General features: G+C 37.4%; 1 protein-coding gene across 1 annotated transcript in view; it reads left to right on the forward strand.

Annotated features, from left to right (window-relative positions):
* CEP152 (centrosomal protein 152) overlaps positions 1-25,828 on the forward strand; it is an 87,202-nt gene that overhangs the window by 58,629 nt on the left and 2,745 nt on the right. The window contains exons 19-26 of the mRNA XM_047075143.1: positions 531-662; positions 5,269-5,919; positions 8,582-8,723; positions 13,055-13,222; positions 16,614-16,710; positions 17,800-17,903; positions 20,309-20,465; positions 20,715-20,818. Coding sequence (XP_046931099.1) covers positions 531-662; positions 5,269-5,919; positions 8,582-8,723; positions 13,055-13,222; positions 16,614-16,710; positions 17,800-17,903; positions 20,309-20,465; positions 20,715-20,818 — 1,555 coding nt within the window. The remainder of the gene's footprint in view (positions 1-530; positions 663-5,268; positions 5,920-8,581; positions 8,724-13,054; positions 13,223-16,613; positions 16,711-17,799; positions 17,904-20,308; positions 20,466-20,714; positions 20,819-25,828) is intronic.

The following is a 25,828-nucleotide window of genomic DNA, read 5'->3' on the forward strand; positions in this document are numbered from 1 at the left end:
TATGTTTGCCTGAATTGCTGTATCACCCTCATTCTTTAGTTGCAAACTCATTACAGACAGCAGGAAAAGTTGCTCGGTACAAGGCTCTAAGCTATATTGGTGCATGCTTGCGTGGGTTCATGTGTTTATATGTACGGCATGAGGACTGTGGATATGGTGGGTGTACTGATTGGGCAGCCCTGACCCCAAGCAGCCTCTCTGCATGTCTTCTCCTTTTTCTTAAGATAAACAGGAATTTCTTGGAAATGGCAATTGGTACTTTGTATGAAGCTTTCCAGTAATGGTATTGGCTATCAAACATTTATAGATTTCTACTTTTTGTGCTGGCATTTGCATAGGACAGTATGGGAAGTTTAGAACAGAAGGATTAGAATCTACTGTTTGGGATCAGGTGGGCTGCTTGAGGTCAGTGTAACGTAGTGCGATATTATGTAAAGTACACATGAAACCATAGTTGCTAATTGCAAATGGGATCTTTTTGAAATTTTATACCTCACTTTACTGCCTGCTTTTGCAATATCCAATTGCAGGTAGAAACAGCTGTGCAAAATGCTCGTCATCGATGGCTGGAAGAACTACCTGACCTTGCAGAGTATAAAGCACGCGTAAGAGCAGAACAGAAGAAGTGGGAAGAGCAACAAGAGATCACTGTGGCAAGACGGGTAAGTGCTCTCCTGGAAAAAAGCTTGAGGAGGGCCTCTCTCCTGATGTCTCATCTTAGTCCCGAGAATCAGTATCTCCTCACCGTGTTGTGGAAGGATTAAATGCAATAATGCATGGTAACCATTAGCTCAGAGCCTGACTGATGGCATCTGTTCTCATCATCAGGATGCTGAGGGAGAAAGAATGTATTTTAGGGTCTTGAAACTCTCATAATCAGGAAGGTAACCTTAACTGTGAAACTAAATCCTGTTCTGTCTTGCCCTATCTTTAGGAGAAATTGAGAACAGGTGTTTATCTGTTTATTAATAGCTACATGGTATCCTTTTGCATGCTGGGAGTTTGTTTTCCATGCTTTGTCAGTAGTCTTATAATCTCCTTGGAAAATAGCCAACTCTCCTTACCAGAGAGGTCATGTTGTTTGACCAGAAACATAAGATATTATAATCATTTGCATTCTTCCAATTTATTAGTGTAAACCAGTTCTAATCAAAATGCCAATAAACTGAACATGGTTTTGAAATTTGACCCTAATTCTAAAATTTACTTGGAAAGGACTAGAAATTTTTTAAATGTTCTGGAAAAGAAATAGTAGTCCAACCCTAACACATAATAGAGTATGTTGGAAAGCGACAATTCAGTGTTGAGTCACAAAAATAGAATTTTTCATTTTGTATTACACAGACTTCAGAGATAGGCCCAACTATGAATAGAAATGTAATTGTTTCAAAACAAAGGAATAAGGAATTATTCCATAATAAATGGTCTTAGGATAGCCAGATAGCACTTTGGAAAAATTAAGGTTACCTGCGCTTGCATCATAATAAAGTCTAAGTTGATGAAGAAGTTGAACATTTTTACATGAAAGCATAGAAGAAAGAAATTGAATACCAACATCACTCAGTTTGGGGACAATAGTCGTAGCAAAGATGGATAAATAGGATATAAGAGATACAGTTAAAACATTTTTGCTTTTGTAATAAAAGTGAGAGGATAATAAAAAAAAGGAAAATAAATGAATTCAACATAAGAAACATTACTACTAATATGTGGTAAGAAAAACAATACAAATTTATAAGAAAACAAGGAGCTGTGGATAAGTACACCAACAATGTCCAAATATGACAAATATGTACAAATATGAGAAGTCCAAATAGCAAACTTAAACTGCTATTTTATGCCATATGTATGTCTTCTTAATTATAATACAAAAAAGATAATAGATTGTAGTGTTAAGTGTATACTATTCTCCCAATATGACAACCATTTTCAAAATAGTATAGGTGACAGACATTGTAAATGACTCATATGTTGTATTCATAATCTTATTCCACAGAATACTTAAATAATTCAGCATAAATCTATTGTAACAGTTTTCTTAAGTTATGTGGTAGTACACAGGTGTTCACTGCATTATTCTCTATACTTTTTAAGTATGCTGAAATAGTTTAAAAGGAAATTTAAGAGGGAGAGAGAGGAAATAATATGATGTACATGTGACTTAGCACTGAAGTCAAGAATAATAAAGTTGGTTAGTATATAGAAAATAGGCAAGAGATTTTTTTTAAGTTTTTATTTTGTTTTTTATGTTTTTGAGAGACAGAGTATGTGAGCACGTCAGGAGGGGCAGAAAGAGAGGGAAAGAGAGAATCTTAAGCAGGCTCCACTCTCAGTGCAGAACCTGACACGAGGTTCTCTCACAACCTTGAGATCATGACCAGAGCCGAAATCAAGAGTTGGACATTCAACCAGCTGAGCCGCCCGGGGACCCCAAGAGATCTTTACTTTAGAACATAGAAGACCTGAATGTATGTGAATGCAGAAATACAGAAATGAGAAGACAGTGTGTTGCTTCTCAAACTTTATCAGGCATGAGATTCACCTGGAGGGTTTGTTAAAGCAGATTCCTGGGATTTATTCCCAGAGATTCTGATTTGGTGGGTCTGGAGTAACTCCTGAGAAATTTGCATTTCTAAAAAGTTCCTAGGGGATGTGACAGTGCTGGTTTTTAGACCACACTTGGGTGTGAGTAGCACTATTCTAGATAATTATTCAGCCACAGAACATAATGTTAACATGTTGCGAATCCTTGGTCCAAACCAAAGAAGGTGACCTAGGGCCAGTTTCAGTGCATTGGTGGGAGGGTTCTTGGGAGATTAGAGTGATCCATCAAGCTCCGTGAAAATTTAAAGCCGGTTATCCAGAGTCCAGAAGTTGTCAATTGGTTCAGTGGTTCTTAAACTTTGCTGCATATTAGAAAAACTTGAGGATCTTTTAAAAATTACTGTTGCTTGGGGTGCCTGGGTGGCTCAGTCAGTTAAGGGTCCGACTTCGGCTCAGGTCATAGTCTCAAGGTTTGTGGGTTTGAGCCCTGTATCGGGCTCCAAGGTGACAGCTCAGAGCCTGGAGCCTGCTTCCCATTCTGTGTCTCCCTCTCTCTCTGCCCCTCCCCCACTCATGCTATCTCTCTCTCTCTGTCTCTCTCTCTCTCTCTCACAAATAAATAAACTTAAAAAAAAATTACTGTTGCTTGACTCCTAGCCCCCAGACTTTATGTTTTAATTGGTGCAGGATATGGCCTGGGTATTAGGATTTTTAAAAGCTTCTCAGGTGATTCTACTGGGCAGCAACTATCAGGAGCCACTGAGTTGATTAATGCTGTTAAATTCTCCTCCCACAACTTCATGTGAGAGGATGCACACCTTTGGTGAGGTTGGGCAGGTCCTCCCGATTCCATGGGATCTGCCACCTCCACCAAGTCACCTGGTAATGATCTCCAGGCATCCATTGTGACAAGACTATTTTCCCTGAAGGTACTCTTTAAGCATGTTTCACATCACTACTGAATTATTCTGCTGGTAGCGAAAGAATTTTGCTGTGCATTCCTTTGTAAAGCTCATCTTAGTGGGTTCCCTTAGTAAATTTGTTTTTTTTTTTTTTTTTAAATTTTTAACGTTTTATTTATTTTTGAGACAGAGAGAGACAGAGCATGAACGGGGGAGGGGCAGAGAGAGAGGGAGACACAGAATCGGAAGCAGGCTCCAGGCTCTGAGCCGTCAGCCCAGAGCCCGACGCGGGGCTCGAACTCACGGACCGCGAGATCGTGACCTGAGCTGAAGTCGGCCGCTTAACCGACTGAGCCACCCAGGCGCCCCTCCCTTAGTAAATTTGAAATAGAGTTCAAAATTTGGATTTATGTGCAACTATTCAGGAACACTTATTGAATAAAGGTGTATAACATGTTTTAGAATTTTTACAGTTGAAGGTGTTTGCTAAGATGATATAATAGCTGGAAATTTAGGAGACAGATACCCTATCTCAACATCCAGAGCATGTATGTATACAGTAGTGACTTTCAGCAGCCACCGCTGTCCAGGCCAAGCTTTTGGAGATGCCCACTTCTTTCAACACTTACATCCTTGTGACTTGTTTGAATTTATAAAAGGGATTCAAGGTCATTATCCAGTCTGCTCATTATGTAGATAGAGACATTAAGTGTGAAAGAGATTAAGTGACTTTTCTAAGGCCATCTAGCCAAAAGTAATAACCATATAATATTTATTGAGTCCTTATCTGCCAGGCTCTGGACCAAGTCCCTTAAATGAATTTTCTTTTGTCATTTAACCCTAATGCAGTGCTATCAGGGAAGCTTTATAATTATCCTCATTTTATAGATGAGGAAATAGAGTCTCGAAGGAATTGAGGAATGGGCCTGTGGTCCCACAGCTGGTAAGTTGACTCTAGCAGTTTGTCCCCAGAGCCTGTTCTGTTAAGCACCTTGCTGGGCTGCAGTCAAAGGTAGGATTAGAGTTAAGCCTAGGTGTTTTGATTCCCTGTGACATTTTGGTTATGTACTATTACTGTGTGTGATCTGCGAGTCTTGTTATTCTGTTATAAAAGACAATTAGATTAGTGAAAAAATGCCTTTTTCTGTCTAGTATTGTCATTTAATGAACTGCTGTAACCACTGTGATGCCATTAAAATACAATTATGTTTGTCAGCACGTTATGCAGGTATGTGTTATATTTCTAAGTAATAGTAAGATTTCTTTATGAGGCTGCTTTCGCTTCCAGCTATTATATCATCGCTTCATGTAAAAGATACTTCATTTGTCCTGGGCTTAGGTAAAATTTGAGGCTCTGTCTTTGTAAAACTAATATGAATTTTTCCCCTAAAATTAGTTTTGGATAATTGTCTAATTACAATTTTTTGGAGTCAGTTTAAATTTCTAGTTCTCCATCAAGAAATGGATGTCTTTTACTTATTTATTTTGTAAGTTTCCTTAATTATTTTGAGAGAGAGAGGGAGAGAGAGACAGAGAGAATCCCAGGCAGACTCCTCACTGCCAGCGTAGAGCCCTATGTGGGAGCTCAAACTCAGAAACCATGAGCTCATGACCTGAGCCCAAACCAAGAGTTGGACACTTAACTGAACCACCCGGGCACCCCCAAGAAACTGATGTTTTTAAAATACCATATGACCTAAAATACTAGGTGATCTAAAATGGAGAGGATCTTTGAGTATAGTATTTTAGGAACAATGTCTTATCCCAAATAGTTATGGGGAGATCATAAAGAATTTTAAATGTACATTGTTCTGCCTTTTAGATATCATTTGCTATTTCTGAAGCTAAAGAGAAATGGAAAAGTGAGCTTGAAAACGTGAACAAAAATGGAATACCTAGGAGGGAACTGGAAGAGAAGATTCATTCTCTTCAGAGAGAGCTTGAGTTAAAGAACGAGGAAGTCCCTGTGGTTGTCAGGGCTGAGTTGGCGAAAGCCCGGAGTGAATGGAACAAAAAAAAGCAAGAAGAAATCCACAGAATTCAAGAACAAAATGAGGAAGATTACCGGCAATTTTTAGATGATCATCGAAATAAAATTGATGAGGTGCTTGCGGCAGCTAAAGAAGACTTTGTGAAACAAAAAACTGAACTCCTTCTTCAGAAGGAGATGGAATTGCAAGCATGTCTAGACCAGAGTCGTAGAGAATGGGCTACGCAGGAAGCCAGGCGAATCCAACTGGAAATCTATCAGTATGAGGAAGACATCCTAACTGTACTCGAATTTCTCTTAAAGGACACCCAGAAGGAGCATGTCGGTGCTTCAGAGAACCAGCAACTTTTGGAACTCGTGTCGACTTGTTCTTCAAAATGGGTGTCTGTGCAATATTTTGAAAAACTAAAGGCCTGCATACAGAAAGCATTTCAAGATATCCTCTCCCTAGCTACAGAAAATACCGGCTCAGAATGGGAAAAGGTATGTTCCTGATAAGTGGAAAGAGCTCTTAATAAGCATCAGAGATGATTGTAGCAGTTGCCTATGGTTATTTTTTCCTTTCTTCATTTTACAGTCTAGTAGACATAAAACTTGTGTTTTTACCAGTGGCTTAACAACTTTTTGTAGGAAATCCAAAGGATTTCATTTCTTTTTGCCAAAAAAACTTTGCTTCTTCATAGTGCCACAAATATGAGGCAGAGCTTTTAGACTCTAGACATCTTTTTCCTAAAAAATATATGCTGTTCTTTGTAAGGGCCTGAGCTTTGAGAAACTGAATAACTCTCATTCCTATTTTTGTTTTTTGGGCATGACCACTTCAAGAAATATGCATCGTATTAAACTAGAGTTTCTTAAGGGCTTCTAAAGAGTTTGGAAGCATATTTCTTACCCTCAAGGAATTTATGTCACAAAGGCAAAAGATGCCAACCAAGTACAAAAAAAGATGTAGAAATAAGCAGTTAGAGGTATGGCTCACTGACACGATACTCTGAAGCCAGTTTACTTGGTGTACTATCTATGTGTGCGTGGCATGAGTGAATTGTATTCTTTTAGTTGTCTAAGTAGTCTCTGACACCAGCTTTTAGTTTCTGTGGAAGATCTGATAAAACCAAAGTCTTCCTAGCTTATGATTAAAGAAATGAGGTATGGATGAAAAATCCAGAATAATATCGTAGGTATTGTGTTTAGCCGATTTCAACATTTGGAATTAGAGGTAGAAAACATTCCCAATATTATAAGGTTTGTCTGAATGAAGAGACGTAAGAGTTGAGTTTCATTAAGATATCATGATTAAAGATTTTCAAGGCCAGGATTGAACATTTGGTATTAATACTTATTGGAATGTGTTATAAGCTGGGGAAAAAAAAAATCTGAGTTCCAATCCCCACACTTGAGGATAACTAGTCTGTTACCTGTGTACCTCATATACTATAGTTGCTTGTCTGAAAAAGAAGCTAGGCCTTTCCACATCCTAGATTTGAGATAGTACAGAATTTTACAGCCATAGCTTACCCAAATGATTAGTCTACTCCACCCCAGTCCCCCAAGTAGATACTGTTATTCATGATTTCACAAAGATGTTACTAGTTAAGAGTTGCTTTCAATGTAAAAATAACTGGGCAAGATCACTTCCCATGAATAATGCTTATACTACTTTACTGAAAATTTTTGGAAAAAATAATTAAGATCAGAACTACCTACAGCAGGTTTTAAGCATGAACAGTGGTGGGGAAATCATGTTATATGCTTTCAAGTTTGCTTTCCTGAAAAGATCATCTCTGCTGTAAAAATCAGGAAAATATGACAGCTTTCTTCTACTATTATATATAGTATATATAGTATATATAGTATATAATCAATCCTGGGGTCTCTGTAGAGGGCTTATGATTGTGCAAGCAGTGTCAAGGTCATCTATATGACTTAATGTAGTTCACATGTAGGGACAGAGTCACATAATTTGGCTAAGAACTTAGACTTTTGCAGCCTTTGTTGGGTGGGTTCAGATTCTATTCCTGGGGAAGGGGAATAGTAGGCTTTGAAATGCCTACTCTGGCATTAGTCACCGAAGAATTCTTGATCTTCTGCTGTTTGAGAGCTAACTCAGCTCAGGACCTTGAGGTAGAGCGATGATTTTAGGCAATGGTGATAAGTTTGCAATATGGGTGCCATAAATATGAAGAACTGTGAATTGTAATTGGTAAAATTTGTCATTTTTAGAACTGCTTATACAAATTAAAATGGGAAAAAATGATCAATAAATATAAAACAAATCCTCATTAAAATAACTAAGATGATCAAAAGTTTCTTAAAATGGAGAGGATACAATGAAATAAAAATGTATTTCCAAGAAAATGAATGCCTTATCGGGATACATTAATATAACAGGTCATAATGGAAAAGAGAAAAGAGAAATACCAATTGGAACAGAATTTTCATACAAGTTTAAGGATGTGTGTTCTGTCTTTTCTTACCATCAAACTCAAGTTAGAATTAAGACCAGAAGGTTGGTGTTCCTGCGTTTTCTGTCATCTTGGCTTTTCTCCAGTTATGAGCAGAAACTGGAAACACTGTCTACCTTAGGGTTCAACTTTTATTACTCCTTCTGGCCTCAGCGTCATTGCCTCTTGGTGTTCACATTTTTTCTGTAACTAGTCACCTCTGCTTCTGTCATATATCGTAGGTAGGTTTCCTAACAGTTAAATAAGTTTCTTAGGATCAGAATCAAGGCTTGAAGGGTCAAGCATGTATGGTGTATTTTAGGTAATTAGACAAGGTAGCTTACTCAAGATCATCTGCTCTGTTCCTTTAGGATTTAGTATGTCCTGTGATTTGATCACATAAACTATTAAAATATCTTAAACTCACATATATGCGTACAAAAACTATATCTCCTATCTGTCTCCTAGTCGGCCCACCAGTCCTCTGTCAGATAATGGTCTAATTTGAAAATTATGGCCACAGCAGACTAGTTCATAGTAATGACAATATTCATGTAACACCCTAAGAAAAGTACTGGTGATAGTTTAGGTAAGAGTTTTTTTCAGGCAGTGTTACCTTTTTATATTTTTAATATTAGCATTCTAAATAGAGAATTGCTTGAAGATTTTTACATGGCATTAACTAGGAAGATCATCTCTTTCAGAAAAATTTGGCCAGGACCTCTAAGGATCCCGTCACAGAGGTCACTGGCAGAGGAGACCCCGGAGTCCTGGCAATCCTTCCTGCACCTACTTTTGGACACTGCGCTCAGTCCTTGGCCTTGCAAGAAACAGAAGCAGAAGCTGGTAATGGGATTTTATTCCTACTGGTCTCTGTAACATTCGTAATCACAGTTCCAGAGGGTTACTTTAAGAATAAAAGGAAATCAAAGATGTGTATAGCTTTTTTGAGTGAACAAGTGGGTGATATTACTCCTACCTAATCTGTGTCTTCTCCCTAGATTTAATTTTGCATTTGGGAAACAAGGCCACTTTAGACCCTTTTAATTCTATCTTTTCATGGTCTTCCCTCCGTTCCTAAGTAGTTCTTATTATAAGGAGAATAATGAGAATTTTAATAGAATAGTCATGTTTTTATTCTCTGGCTTTATTGAGAAATCACGGGTTTCACATTAAAGAATTGCCAAATAACAGACCTTTTCGTTCAAATTATTGAAGCTTATTTCAACCCATTTTTTAATGGAAATCTTTCTGAAGAGGTGTTTTCTGATTTATTTGTGAATTTCTTGAGTGTAGGAGTAGTGTTTTATCTCTTCCTCTCCAATACATGGCAGAGTGAATGGCACATAGTTTGTGTTCCTTGAATGTTTGGTAAATTAAGAGTTTAACGTTTCCATGATGACTTAGACTTTATTATGAGAATGAATTATTGTACTGTACCCCCCGACCTATTCAGAGTTCACTAAGGAATACTGATTGAGCTTGCATTGCCTCATCACTGAGAATTTTGAGCCAGGAACTGACATACCCTTTATTCGCTCCATTCCTTTTTAAGATAATGAGATCTTGTAGCCTGCTCCTTCCCTCCACCTACACACACCCACTCTTTCTGTTTCTTACCTGCTGTCTCCATTGCAACCTGGAAAAGAACTAAGAATTACCAGAACAATTCATATGTACTGGGTCAATGAACTTAGTTTCCACAGTTTTTAATTTAGTAGGTAATGTTACCAGAATCGTAGAGGATTTCTGCCTTTCCTAAGAAGTCAGTTGACTGTTATTTTCCTCATCGTCCATAGACCCTTTTTCCTTTCTAGGTTCTAGGTGGTTGAGAACATCTTATTGTTAATTAGGTGTATGGGAATACATCCTTAATTTGTAATTTGTATTTTGTTTCTTTTCAGTGTGATTGTGTGTCTGTTGTTATATTTAGAAAAACCAGAGAATTCTTAAACATTTTATGAAATGGGTAGAAACAAGTTTTAGATATTATTTGGCTTTGGGAAGTCCTATCAGTGTGAAAGAAATTAATTTTTACTTAAGACAATCAGACTACAAAAGATTTTTCTTTCTTTAGTCTTTGTTCCCTAAAAACAAACACATTAACAAATTCATTAGAGAGGACTACCACCATTGTTAACTGTTTGGTCATAGCCTCCTAATATCTTACCATTTTTTTTAAGTAAGTTCAATATTATGAAATACTTTATACATGCAAAGAAAATATGTGATGTGCATGCAAGTTATGAAGCCTAGCAACCAGGAACCCACCCATTTGGCTTAAGAGCTAGAATGTCACCAGTACCATTGAAGACCCCTCTCTGTTTGACCACAATCCCATCCCTGTAACTTCCTTTCAATCCAAGGTAACAAATATTTTGATTTTTAAAAACTATTCTCTTGCTTTTCTTTATGTTGTGACCAAAGGTAAGTATCCTGAAAAAGTTGTTGTTTTGTCTTTTAACATTATAAAAATGGTTTACTATTTATTGTAGTCTTTGTAACTTGCTTTTTTTCCCACTTAATATCAAGCTTCTGAGATTTGTCTGTGTTAATGCATGTAGCTCTATTTATATTGCTGTGTAGTATTCCATTCTGTGAACATACTACAATTTATTCTGTTGTCAATGGTCGTTTGTCTGGTTTCCAGTTTTACAACAGTGTCTTAAATTAAAAATATAAATGCCTTGTATGGCACCAATGTGATGCTTTATGAATTCTTTGATGCTCATGGACATAAATGGCACCATTTAAATGAAACTAAGTCAGAAAAGAGCTAAGAATAATTTTGTTGGACCAATGATTTTACATCAACATTTGACCCTGTGTCAGTTTGTGTTTGTGTTCCTACTTAATTATATCAATTACGGTAATAGTAATCTATTTTTTTGTATCATTTTTGTGTGTTATTTAATTTTAAGAATTCTTTGTATTACTAATAGCAATAGCTGTTATTTACTACATGCTGACCTGTGCCAGGTACTGTGCCACACAATTTTTATAAACGTATACATCCTGGCAGTTTTATTCTTATTTTTTTAAAAACTTACTTACTTGGAGAGAGCAAGAGAGAGTATGCGCGCACATGTGAGTGCAGGAGGGGCAGAGAGAGGGGGAGAGAGAGGATCGTAAGCAGGCTCTGCACTGTCAGTGTGCAACCTGATGCAGGGCTCGCGCTCATGAACCATGAGATCATGACCTGAGCCAAAATCAAGAGTCGGACACTTAACCACCTGAGCCCCCTGGGTGCCCTGTCCTCCTGACAGTTTTACATCTTTTTTTCATTTGGAGACAATTTTAAATTTACAGAAAAGTCACAAAGTAAAAATAGTTGCAAATAGCACTCACATACCCTTTACCTAGATACATATGTTGATAATGTTTGACACTATTTTGTGCTCTTCTGTGTGTGTGCGTGTGTGTATGTGTGTATGTGAACATTTCATTTTTTTTCCTGAACCATTTGAAGATGTTCTATATATTGTGCCCTTTTACCCCTAAATAATTGTGTATTTTCAAAACATGTAGTAAATTTAACATTCAATGAAAATATTGTGTCAACCTGTTCGGATTTTGTCTAATTTTGTCAACTGACCCACTAATTTTGTTGACTGACCCAGTAGTGGCTTTCATTATTTTTCTCTCTACAGTACAAAAATCTGTCCAGGGTCAGGTATTATCCCTCCATGTCATGTCTTTTTAGTGTCCTTTAGTCTAGAATATTTCCACAGCCTCTTTTTGGCTTCTCTGACATTGACGTTTTTGAAAGACTTACTCTCCCTTTCCCCAGTGCTCCACCCCACCCCTCGGTTTTTTGGAACGTTCCTCATTTTGAGTTTTTCTGATGTCTCTTCATAATTAGGTTCAGGTTGTGTTTCCTTGGCTGATGCACTGCATAGGTGATGTGTTATCACATGTGGAGGTGCCCAGTGTCCATTTGTCTTTTATTGGTGAAGTTCTTTTGAGCACCTGGTCAAAGTGTATAGTTTCTTCACTGTATAGTTACTGGGTTCCCCCACCCCAATAACTAATAAGCAATCTGTGTGGAGACACGTGTAAGACCATGAAAAGTTCCTTTTCATTAAAACTTTCCCTTATGTTTAGCAATCATTGATGATGCTTGTCTGATCCAGTCTTTACTGTGGTGGTTGCAAAATTATGAGTTTTCTAGCTCTAGACTTCCCTCTACTTTAACCAAGTTGGAACTTGGCATGTAATAATTGTGCATCCTCCTGCTAGTTTATATAGTTATTTATTTGTCTTTTTGTTCACTTACCAGTCTGCCCATCAATCCATCTACCTACCTCCTTACTTACCAGCTTAACCTACTTAACCATCTATCCATCCATTCCATTATGGAATTATTGGTATGACTCATGAATTCCTATTTTTTTGAAAGTATTTTATAATTCATTAGTATACTTAGTGTTCAAATTGTCCCATATTCAGGGGCACCTGGGTGGCTCAGTCGATTGAGCGTCAGACTTCGGCTCAGGTCATGATCTCGCGGTCTGTGAATTCGAGCCCCGCGTCGGGCTCTGTGCTGACAGCTCAGAGCCTGGAGCCTGCTTCGGATTCTGCGTCTCCCTCTCTCTCTGCCCCTCCCCCACTCACACTCTGTCTCTCTCTCTCTGTCAAAAATAAATAAACATTAAAAAAAAATTCAAATTGTCCCATATTCAGCTAGTGGAGCCCTTTCAAACTGGCTTCTATGTTCTTGTGACATGCCTGTGTTTTTCAGGAATTTCTTTCTGGCATTCGTCTTGTTTATATACCTTGTCCGAGTACTGGAGTTACTGGATCCTTGAAGATCCTTGGTTCCTTGTCATGGGAAATGGTATTCAATACTAAGAGTTGAGCATTATGTTTCATAGCAATTTTTAAAACAGATGGTATGATTTAATTTTACATAATAAAAAACTAAGTCTCAGGTTATATAATATACTCAGAGGTACACTGCCAGTAAATAAAGAAGATTTAAACCCAGGTCTCTCTCTCTTAAGCATCATGTTCTTTTCAGTTACACTGTCACCTTCAGTCCCGTCACCTGGTTTCCTTCCTCCCTCCCTTCCTTCCTTCCTTCCTTCCTTCCTTCCTTCCTTCCTTCCTTCCTTCCTTTCTTTTTTAGTTCTTAGTCCAAATTGATATAAAAGTTTGCTATCATTTAATTTTTACAGATAAGAAAAAGATCCTTGAAATTAAGGATTCATGCTGTGGACACTGCTTCCAAGAACTTGAAAAGGCAAAGCAGGAATGTCAAGATCTGAAAAGAAAACTGGAGAAATGCTGTAGGCATCTTCAGCATTTAGAAAGGAAGCACAAAGCTGTAGTGGAAAAAATTGGAGGTTAGCATTCAAAGTAGCACTACTACTGGCATAAATCTCACTGATCCTTGAAATATTCAAATGTGACGTTTTAGTTAACGTAGGCACCGATTCTCTGAGGATTAAGGTAAACTAATTTGGACCTTATTTTTACTAACCAAATTGTTATTACTGAACTACAAAGAGGAAAATTGGAGCTCTGATTAAAAGGTCACATTCCTTTCTTCCTTTTTGGGCTGAATAGATACTGAATGCCCAATATGCGTCAGGCATCGTTCTAGGTACTAGGGACACAGCAGTGAATGCATCAGACAGAACTCCAGTTCTGATATAGATGTATAAGACTCTTTCCTTCCTTCAAGAAGCTTATCATCAAGTGAAGAGAACTAAAAGCAGATTAATAAGTAATTGCAGCACTGAGTGCTCCTGGTGGTATGTTTATGTAAACTTGGGAGAAAGGATGTTAATTAACTCTTCCTCCTATTAGAGTTAAGGAAGGCTGATTAAGCCTTGAAAGATGAAGACGTTTGCCAAAGAGGACGTCATTCTAGACAGAGGGGAAAGTCGTGCACAGAGACATGTGGGCATCCTTCACAGTGTTGTCAGGGAAATTGTCCGAAAGGACAATTGTCTGCCATCTTCTCTTGCCCTTCTGAAGAAGGGAAGCTACTGGGCTTCTGAGGTTGCTCCTTCTCACCTTGTGCTAGTCACTTATATTCCTGTGCTCTATACTCTGTACATGCGAAATATTCAGATTGCCCTGCTGGTCAGGAATTTTACTGCTGGACCCCACATACAATGTTGTCACTCTTTCCTTCACTTTACCCTTTCACTCTCATTTTGGCCTAACTCTTCCTCATCCTCTAGGATTCAACTGGGAGGATGCCTTATCTGCAGAGCCCTTCTTGATTTTTTCTAGTCTGGGTGAGGTGGGCCACTTCTGTGTGGCCCCATAGCACTTAGCTCCTCGTCTATTTCCATTCAGTATTTAATTTTTTTGGTTACTTGCCTGATACCCTTTTCCAACCTGTATGTTCCCTGAGGATAAGGAATATGTTGTATCTTCATCATTGTAGTCAGGATGGCCATTACATGTCAGACAATAATAAATGTTTACATGAATGAAGGATTGAATGCAAGGGTCCCAAATAATTGTGTCATCCAGAAAAGACCAGGTGGATAGGTTCACTTTATTTCTGCATTTCAACTCTATTGTTCACCTGGATGGCAGTCACTTTCTGGCTCTGCTTCCTCTAATCCATTCCCCATCAGACAGCAATAGTATCCCTTTTTTTTTTTTTTTTAAAGTTTATTTATTTTTGAGAGAGCAAGAGACAGAGCATGAGCAGAGGAGGGGCAGAGAGAGAGAGGAGAACACAGAATCCGAAGCAGGCTCCAGGCTCCAAGCTGTCAGCACAGAGCCCGATGCGGGGCTTGAACCCACGAACTGTGAGGCCATGACCTGAGCTGAAGTTGGACACTTAACCTACTGAGCCACCCAGGGGCTCCAAGAGTGACCTTTTAAAAAAAATAGATTGGATCATGCTGCTCTTTTGTTTGAAGTCCTTCCATGGCTCATCTGGTCCTCAGTAGGAAGTACAAACATTTTATTTAACATTGTTTAAGAAGCCTTTTATGATTCAGCATCTGCCAGCCCCTTAGTCTCATCTTGCCCCAGCCTCCTTATTCTCTCATTATCTCTTTTCTCTCTCATCTGTTTTCATCTCCCTTTACCAAAACATCTGTCTTTCCATCCTGATCACATTGCCGGGCTAACTCCTAGTCCTCTCTCCCCAGTACACTGTTTCCTCAGGGAGGCTTTCCTCACCACCCCAGACTTAACTAGTTAGCTTTTTTCTGTTAGACATTACCCACAGCATCTATGATTTTTCTAACATTTATCACATCATCCTTGTAATTAATTTTTGTCTGTATTGTCCTTTGGAGGGTAGCCTTGATGGTGACAAGGATCAAGTCCTGACCCAGCACTTAGCACAGTACCTGGCAACATAGCACGCTCTGTGAATACTGTTGACTAAGAGAAGCCATCCGCTTCGCTTCCGCCTACTGCTTACCAAGTCTGTTAGAGATAGATAATAATTACCTTTAAGGCAAGAATGGATTTTAAGAATTTTGAGATAAAAATTTTAACAACTGTAATTCCTATGGTGATGGCTTAGGTCTTTGGTAGAAGCCAGGAGAGTTAAGGAGCTCTTGTGAAATTTGATGAAAGTTAAGAATATTTGTTTTACCTAGTAAAATGACAAAGGCAGCTGGATAAGATTGTTATTCATAAATAATGTTTAGCACCGTATGTTGTGATCCTAGTTACTCCACATAGTGCTTTTTGAGGCTATCTTCTATAATTTATAGACTTAGAAATAATCCAAGAAGTTGGTACTTAGCTCAAAACAATGGACTGATAGAAGGGGTTGGGGGTCAAAATTTAAGTCACTTGATAGTTTGATTTCAGTGTTTGTCTTAATGTAAATCTATTAGTTGATAATGTTTTTGCTACTATGGTTGCTTCTTTTCAGTTTCTTAAATTCCACTTTCCATGGTGTTGGTAGCATTTATTGAAAAGTGGTGGAGTAAGAGGAAGTGATTTAAAAACATACAAGTTATGTCAATCGCTAGGAGAAATAGAGCACTTTATTACTCAATTGACAGGGTGTGTTGAGAGAGGAGCATGGCAGGAAACATGGTGTGCCGTGTTCATATCTATTAGACATTGGTATTGCCAGGCTTTATATAAGATGCACTTATTTTATTTCTATTATCTTCAAAGTAGGTAATACTATCTCCATTTTCCATATGAAAAAAACTCAGGTTCAGAAAATTTAAGTAATTTGCCTAAGCTCATTTAACTGGTAAGGAGCAGAGGTAGGATTTAAACCCATGTCTCTCTCACTCAGAAATTCATGTTTTGTTCTCCGTTCCATGTGGACTCCATCGGTTTCCTCTCATCCTCTTTTTAAAAGTTTAAAGAATTGAAAATCTTACATTAATTGTGAAAGTGGCACCTACTTAAGCTCAACTTCCTTTTTATTTTGTTTAGAAGTGCTTGTTCAATGCTCATGTATAGGAGCATAAGGATTGTGAAATTACAAGACCCAGTATGTTTCTAGGGGGCTTCAGTGTAGCTGGGAAACAAAACAGATGCATCTGAAATGGTTGGAAACCTATTCCAGGGCAGTGTGTGACCCAGGCAAGATGAGGGTGGAATCCATATTTCAAGCACTGAGGAGCCAGAACAGGGAGTGGTGACATTAGGATTCATCAGGGAATGAGTGATGTGGGGAGCAGCTGGAATTCCCACAATCTTCTCTACAAACATTTGCTCTGTGAACTTAAGGGAAAGGAAGACTGAAGAAAAAAAGATTAATTGACCACTATTAACTTTCCTTTTTAGAAGAGAATAATAAAGTTGTTGAAGAACTAATAGAAGAAAACAATGACATGAAGAGTAAATTGGAAGAACTGAGAGCACTTTGCAGAACACCACCAAGGTAGACTTTTACCATTAAAAAAAAAACTTTTTTTTTTTTTTTTAACATTTATTTGTTTTTGGGAGACAGCATGAGCAGGGAAGGGGCAGAGAGGCAGGGAGACACAGAATCCGAAGCAGGCTCCAGGCTCTGAGCTGTCAGCACAGAGCCCAACGCGGGGCTCGAACTCACAAACCGCGAGATCATGACCTGAGCTGAAGTCGGAGAACGCTCAACCGATTGAGCCACCCAGATGCCCCAAGAATGATTTATTTAAAAAGATATCCAAAATATATTGTTAAATTTAAAAAACAGGTTATAGAACAATATAATACAGTCCCATTTTTATTTCATTTTATTTATTTTATTATTACTTTTTAAAAAATATTTACTTTTAAGAGAGAGAGAATGAGCGGGCAAGAGGCAGAGAGAGAGGGAGGCACAGAATCCGAAGCAGGCTCCAGGCTCTGAGCTGTCAGCACAGAGCCTGATGTGGGACCCGAACCCACGAACCGTGAGATGATGACCTGAGCTGAAGTCGGACGCTTAACTGACTAAGCCACCCAGGTGCCCCAGACTCATACTATTTTAAAGAAATTGTTTATTTCTAAGTATGTTTAATTTTTTATATGAATTACATTAATAATATCATACCAAGAATATAAAACTTGTCATTGTTATATAGCAAGAAGTATAAAAAAAGAAAATCTTCCAAAACCCTATTCTCAGCAGATACCCTCTGTCAGCCTCTTGTTTTATATCATTTAAACCCCTTTGTACACATGTGTGCATGTTTTAAAAATAGAGATTATTATGGAAGCTGTTTTGTAACCTTTATTTAACCGAATGTCCTAAGATAAACATTTCCATATGTCATAAAATATCCTCCCATAATATGCTTTTCAGTTGCTGCATATATTTTCATCATGTGGATTTATCATGATTTATTTAAGTAACCATAACATTTGTTTCCGTTTTTCTTCTATTTTAAATAACTATATAATAAAGACCTCATATATGATTTTTTTAGCACATCTCAATTGGATGTTATTGGAATATATAGATATTTTTACTTAAAATCTATGTTTGCAATATTTGGTTCATTTTTAGGTCATTGTCAGAAGGGGCCATTGAAAATGCTTGCCTGCTGTGCAGTGGGAAGGCCTTGGAGGAACTTCGCGGACAGTACATTAAAGCTGTAAAAAAAATTAAGCGTAAGTTCCTAAGGGGAGTCGCAGGATTTTAAGGTTGTCTGAACCATTTTTTAACTCACTAGTACTAGTAATTTGGGGGAATTTTCCAAATTATTTTGTTCTGAGATCTTACCTGCTTTTAGAAGAGATTAGTGACTCCTTTTCTAAATTATGCAGCAATGGGTAATTTTGCCCAATATCTTTTGGAAGTGACATGAGGGTAGAGTTATTTTACATCATTAATTATTATTAATTATCCTGTTCCTTTTTTGGGCACTAATGTCAAACTAAAACTTTCATAATCTTAAAACTTAAATAACTAAAACAAAATGTCATGTGAGTTTTAAATTAGCAAGTATTACTTTCTACTGTAAACTTTTTTTTTAATTTTATATTGTTCAATGCCAGTGTTATTATTATTTTAATTTATATTCAAGCTAGTTAACATATAGTGTAGTCTTGGCTTCAGGAGTAGAACCCAATGATTCATCTCTTAAAACTGACACCCAGTGCTCATCCCAAAAAGTGCCCTCCTTAATGCCCATCACCCATTTAACCCACCCCCACCCCGTCTACTCCCCCCTCCAGCAACCCTCAGTTTGTTCTCTGTATTTAAGAGTCTCAATGTTTGGCCTCCCTCTCTGTTTTTATTTATTCTTCCCTTCCCCTATGTTCATCTGTTGTGTTTCTCAAATTCCACATATGAGTGAGATCATATTATATTTGTCTTTGTAAAGACCATACTAGTTAGGCATTGTTCTGTTGTTTGTCATTATTTTTATAGTGGATTAAATCATACATATAAGTTTGTTCATCAAGTCCTTTGCAGTAAGAGGTGATGCAGCATACCTGGCAGAGCATTTCTCTCATTTATGTTTTTTCAGTAGAATATCTTCTGATTTTTAATTACAAACAATATTGCATAGATTCCATGTATGTCCCAGAACAGTAACAAGTGTTGATACAGGAGAACTGTATGTTTACCTCTTAAAATTGCGTTTATTTTTTTTAAATGTTTTTTTAATGTTTATTCATTTTTGAGAGACAGAGCACGAGTGGGAGAGGGGCAGAGAGAGCCGGAGACACAGACTCCAAAGTAGGCTCCAGGCTCTGAGCTGTCAGCACAGAGCCCGATGCGGGGCTCAAACCCACAAACTGTGAGATCATGACCTGAGCCAAAGTCAGACGCTCAACTGACTGAGCCACCCAGATGCCCCCAAATTGCATTTATTTTTAACAAAATGAATGGGAAAGGTCTTAAGTTCCAGATGTAATTGGTAGATCATCAGCATCATGTTTGGATGTTTGGAAAAGCCCACGTAGTGTCAATAAAGAGAATTTGCTTCTCAGTTGTTGCCAGTGCCAACAGAGGCCATATTACTACAAATACAAACAAAGCTACTTTTTATTAACAATTGTATCAGTTGGGAAGTGAAATTTTAAGCGTTTTTTTCATACTCGTGTGCTAACTTGTATGTATATGTATTTGTTTAATATTTTAGACATTGGTTGGAGGTTTTGTGTTGACATGTATTCATTTTAATTTGTCCCACTTCAAATAATGAGAAAGAGCCTTCCAGTTAGTATTTTTCGCATAGAGCGTCTAATCTTCAGGAAGAGCTTACTGATATTGAGGGAAATTCCTCTATGAATTGAATCTTTAATAGGAATGGTGATATATTCTAGAGGTAGGATGTAGCCCTAGATTTAATAAAAAAAAAAAAAAATGTTAACCTTAAGTAATGGTAGTCTCAATCCAATATTAAAAAGAAAACTTGCAAGCAGTGGATTATTTTTAAATGTAAATTCCAGAAGGCGATATAAGTCTCATCCTTCTCCCTGGCATTTTATACATATCTCTCATGGATTGTAGTATTATATTTACTTAGATACTTTTAACTGCTGCCTAAAGAATTGAATAATATTGAAAAATGGATTTTTCAGAGCATAAGTGATAGGAATCTGAGTCTCTCTGGTTCATATTGCCTCCTTCTGTCCTTCTGTGTCTGGTTCTTCCTTCCTTTCTTCTTCACCCTTTTTGTGTATTTATTTTTCCTCTCTTAATCAGACACGTTATACATCATCGAAATGTGTAAGTTTCTGTATCTAATATTTATTTTCTTGCCTTAGTGTTTTAGAATGTGACAAAGTTTTCCTAGGGAATATGCTATTTCCTTACCATATGTGTCTATCTTCATTCTAAAAGGACTTGTAGATTATTTCTCCTCTGAGTCTCCCAAAATAGTGATCTGAAACATTCCATTTTAATGATTGTGGAAAAGTATAATGTTTATCCTCTAGTCACTTCATCTCCCAGAAAACTGATCTGAAGTTTGCCTCCCCTATTTGTGAAAAACTGATAGTAAACTTGCATTTTTGTGGGGATTCCTGTCTCACACCAACTCCCCACCCCACCTCCCCTCTAGGTGATATGCTTCGTTACATTCAAGAGAGTAAAGAAAGAGCTGCGGAAATGGTAAAAGCAGAGGTATTGCGAGAACGTCAAGAAACTGCCCGAAAGATGCGCAAGTATTACTTGACTTGCCTCCAACAGATTTTGCAGGATAATGGAAAACAGGAAGGGTAAGTTCAGTCTAAACAAATAGCGTGTCCTGAGCCTACCAAGACATCATGTTGTCATTTTCTAAACATTTTCTTTAACCACAAAATTAACTATTTCTACACGATCAGCCATTAGGGGTTAAGAGAGGCTTATGTCTGTACTACCCTAAATATTGGCAGAACTAATAGGAAAACAGAAATCCTGGGGCTAAGGAAACTCATTTTTTCCTTTAAACTATTATTAATTTAATATTCTGGAATTCCCCACAGGGCTGAGAAAAAGATTATGAATGCTGCTAGCAAACTTGCTACAATGGCAAAATTGCTGGAAACGCCTATTTCTAATAAATCCCAGAGCAAAACTACACAGTCAGGTATGTCAAAATGAGTCACTTGAAGGGTTTTTTTCTCCCTTGCCTCTTAGATGTTTAATATTTTTAGTATGAAAAAGAGTAAGGAATGTAAGGAGTGAGTTAATTTATAAAGTTGTAGCTGTGTTTTACTTAAACTGGAAACTTTCAAAAAAGAGTATAGAATTTCCAGCTCAAGTAGACAGACTGAACATATCCATCAGCTTTCTATTGTTACGTCCATTCCTAGAAATGCTAGAAACTATTTTTAAAAAGTTAGTAGAAGGGAGAAAATGATAAACATCAGAACAGAAATAAATGAGAGACTAAAAAAAAAAGTAGGAGAGATCAACAAAACCAAGAGCTGGTCTGTTAAAAACATAAAATTGATAAACCTTTAGCCAGACTCATCAAGAAAAAAGATAGGACTCAAAACTAGAAATGAAAGAGAAGTAGCAACTGACACCACAGAAATACGGAGGAATATAAAAGACTACTATGAAAAATTATATGCCAACAAATTGGACAACTTAGAACAAAGGAATAAATTTCTAGAAACATACAATCTTATAAGACTGAATTAGGAAGAAATAGAAAATCTGAATAGACCAATTACTAGTAACAAAATTGAATGAGTAAGTATAAAACTTCCAACAAACACAAGTCCACAACTAGATCGATTCACAAGTGAATGCTACCGAACATTTAAAGAAGGATTAATGCCTGTCCTCAAACTATTCCGAAAAATACAAGAGGAAGGAAAACTTCCAAATTCATTTCTATAAGGCCAGCATTACCTTGATACCAACCCAGAAAAAGATACTATGAAAAATAGAAAACTACGGGCCAGTATCTCTGATGAATATAGATGTAAAAATCCTTGACAAAGTATTAGCAAACTAATTTCAACAGCACATGAAAAAGGTCATTCACCATGATCAAGTGGGATTTACTCTGGGCATGCAAGGATGGTTCATTATCCACAAATCAATCTACATGATACACCACATTTAAAAAATGAAGATGACAAACCATACGATCATCTCAATAGATGCAGAAAAAATATTTGACAAAATTCAGCATCTGTTTATGATAAAAATTCTCAACAAAGTGGGTTAAGACGGATTACACCTCAACATAATATAGACCAACATGACACACCCACAGTTGACATCATACTCAGTGGGGAAAAAGTGAAAGCTTTTTCCCTAATATCAGTAACGACAAAGATGTTTACTCTCACCACTTTATTCAACATAGTACTGGAAGTCCTAGCCACAGCAGTCAGACAAGAAAAAGAAACAAAAAGCATCCAAATTGGTAGGGAAGAAGCAAAACTGTCCCTTTTTGTAGATGACATGATACAATACATAGAAGACCCTAAAGACACCACCAAAAAACAACCAGAATTAATAAATGAATTCAGTAATGTTGCAGGATATAAAATTACAGAAATCTGTTGTGTCTGTATAGACTAATAAATTATCAGAAAGAGAAATTAAGAAAATAATCCCATTGCATCAAATAGAATGAAATACCTAGGAATAAATTGCATCAAATAGAATGAAAATATAATGATACAAATATAATTGCATCAAATAGAATGAAATACCTAGGAATAAATTTAATGAAGGAGGTAAAAGACCTATACTCTGGAGACTTTAAGACATGGATGAAAGAAATTGGAAATAACATAAAGGAATGGGAGGACATATCATGCTCATGGATTGGAAAAATTAATATTGTTAAAATGCCCATACTACTCAAAGCAGTCTAGCGATTCAGTGCAATCCCAAACAAGGTGTCAAAGTATTTTTCCCAGAATTAGGACAAATAATCCTCAAATTTGTATGGAACTACTAAAGACCCTGAATAGCAGGGTTGAGCAATCTTGAGAAAGAAGAGCAAAGCTGGATGTATCACAATTCCAGACTTCAAGCTATACCACAAAGTTTTAGTAATCAAACAGTGTGTACAGGCACAGAAACAGATACATAGACCAATGGAAGAGGATAGAGAGTACAGAAATAAAGTCATGGTTATATGGTCAGTTGATCTATGACAGAGGAGGCAAGAATATGCAATGAGGAAAAGACTGTCTCTCTTTTTTCTGTAAATGTTTATTTTCAAAGAGAGAGAGAGGGTGGGAAAAGGGCAAAGAGAGAGGGAGAGAGAATCCCAAGCAAGCTCCACACTGTCGGCACAGTATCCTACATGAGGCTTGATCTCACGAACTGTGAGATCATGACCTGAGCTGAAATCCAGAGTTAGATGCTTAACTGACTGAGCCAACCAGATGCCCCAAGACAGTCTCCTTAATGATGGGAAAACTGCATAGCTACATGCAAAAGAATGAAACCGTATCACTTTCTTAAACATTTTCTTAATACAGAAATAAAACGTATTAAAGACCTAAATAAAAGTAAGACCTCAAACCATAAAACTCCCAAAGGAAAACATAAACAATAACCTCATGGAGATTGACCCTAGCAACTTTTTTTCTGGATGTCTTCTCAGCCAAGTAAAACAAAAACAAAAATAAGTTATTGGGACTACATTGAAACAAATAAGTTTCTGCACAGCAAAGGAAACAATTAACAAAACAAAAAGGCAACCTCCTGAATGGTAGAGGATATTTGTAAATGATACATCTGGTAAGGGGATATCCAAAATAAATATAAAGAACTTGTACAACTCAACACCCACACTGCAAATAATCCAATTAAAAAATAGGCAGAAGACATGAACAGACATTTCTCCAAAGAAGATGTACAGATGGCCAAGGGATACATGAAAAGATGCTCGACATCACTCATCATCAGGGAAACACAAATCAAGACTACAATGATGGGTTGCTTGGGTGGCTCAGTCGGTTTTGGCTCCAGTCATGATCTCATGGTTCATGACATTGAGCCCCATGTTGGGCTGTCCTCTGGCAGCATGGAGCCTGCTTGGGATTCTCTCTCCGTCTCTCTCTGCCCCTCCCCAACTCAAGCTCCCCCCCACCATCTTAAACTAAATAAATAAACATTTTTAAAAAAAACTACAATGAGATATCACCTTATACCTGTCAGAACGACTGAAACCAAAAACACAAGGAACAACAAGCGTTGGTGAGGATGTAGAGAAAAAGGAACCCTCTTGCACTGTTGGTGGTAATGCAAATTGGTGCAGCCACTGTGGAAAACAGTATAGAGGTTCTTCAAAAAATTAAAAATAGAACTACCTTACAATCTAGTAATTGCACAACTGGGTTTTTACCCCCCAAAATACAGAAACACCAATTTGAAAAGATATATGCACCCCTATGTTTATTGCAGTATTATTTATAATAGCCAAGATATGGAAGCAACTTAAGTGTCCATCTAGATGAATGGACAGAGAAGACTTGATATGCACACACAAACATACATAGAAATGTTAGCCATAAAAAAATGAAATCTTCCCATTTGTGACAACATGAATGGATCTAAAGAGTATTGTAAGTGAAATAAGTCAGACAGGAAGACAAGTAATACATGATTTCACTTATATGTGGATTCTAAAAAGCAAAACAAACACATACACAAACAGTAACAGTCTCACAAATACAGAGAACAAACTGATGTTTGCCGGAGGGGAAGAGGTGGGGGATGGGTGAAACTGGTGTAGGAGATTAAGAGGTACAAGCTTCCAGTTATAAAATAAGCAAGTCACAGGGATATAAAGTACAGGATAAGGAATATAGTCGAGACTATTATAATAACTTTGTATGGTGATAGATTGTAATCACACTTACCGCAGTGAGCAGTGCATGTTCATAGAAGTGTTGAATCACTATGCCATATGCCTGAGACTAACATAACATCGCATGGCAACTGTACTTCCATTTTTAAAAATACATAAATAATTAAAAAATAAAAAGTTAAATAATCGATGGACCAGAAGCTCTGAGAAATCCCTGAAAGAAAGAAATCCGTATAAGCCTGAAGATGGAAACCTCAATTCAAAACTGCCAGAAGAGGAGAGCTACAGGCAGGACCAATAGCAAAACTGTGTCACATACGAAGGCAGTATGTTGCAGGAGAAGTAGTATGCCTCGGGGATCCCAGTGAGGTAATGAGTTGGTGTTCTAGAGTAACAGTAACCAGGTGAGGTCACCCTCTTTATCATCCTTCTCCTCTCCCTTTTCCAGCCCCAGTATTGGGCTAGAGTAAGGGCAGCAGGAACAGAGTCTCAGAATAGGGCAAGGCTCTAGATGGCTAGTTATACTAAGGAGGAACTTACAGTCCACATGCCCCAAGTACCAAGCTATTAGGTTTTTCTACCCTGCAGCTTCTTCCTTCTACTACACTCTCAACTATTTTAAACAAGCAGATGCCATACTCAGAACATCTAAAAGATAAGCAAGTATTCAGGGGAGCCTGGGTGGCTCAGTTGGTTGAGCACCCGACTTTGGCTCAGGTCATGATCTAACAGTTTGCGGGTTCAAGCCCTGCATTGGGCTCTGTGCTGACAGCTCGGAGCTCAGAGCCTGGAGCCTGCTTCAGATTCTGTGTGTGTCTCTCTCTTTCTGCCCCTCCCCTGTGCATGCTTGCTCGCTCTCTCTCTCTCAAAAATAAATAAACGTTAAAAAAAATTTTTTTTAAAGATAAGCATTCAACAAAGAATCACCAAATATCCATAGAAAGCCAGCACCATGATAAGACACCTAACTCAAAAGAAGACAAGGCAAAAAAACCAACAGAACTTATGCCTTTGGAGACAGAATTAACAGAACAAACTAAAGCGTCTGAGAGAATGTGAGATAGTATTCTCAAAAGGATGTAAGAGCATATTGTATAATATGCTAAGAAGTTTACTATTTTTAAGGAAAAGATATAGTTACTGTTAACGCCAGCCATTGCTAGAAAAATACAAGTTTAAGTATGTGTATTAAAATTTAAGGCTAACCAATAGAGAAATAGAATATATATCTTTCAAGGTAGTAGGAGAAAAACTCAGAATAAAAGGTTTCAGTCTAACAAAATCACGAAAGAGGCAAAATACAACTAG

Source organism: Lynx rufus, unplaced genomic scaffold (assembly GCF_022079265.1).
Source record: "Lynx rufus isolate CCGP_SWC_20201006 ecotype Redwood Valley unplaced genomic scaffold, mLynRuf1.p SCAF_13, whole genome shotgun sequence".
NCBI classification, from domain to species: Eukaryota; Metazoa; Chordata; class Mammalia; order Carnivora; family Felidae; genus Lynx; species Lynx rufus.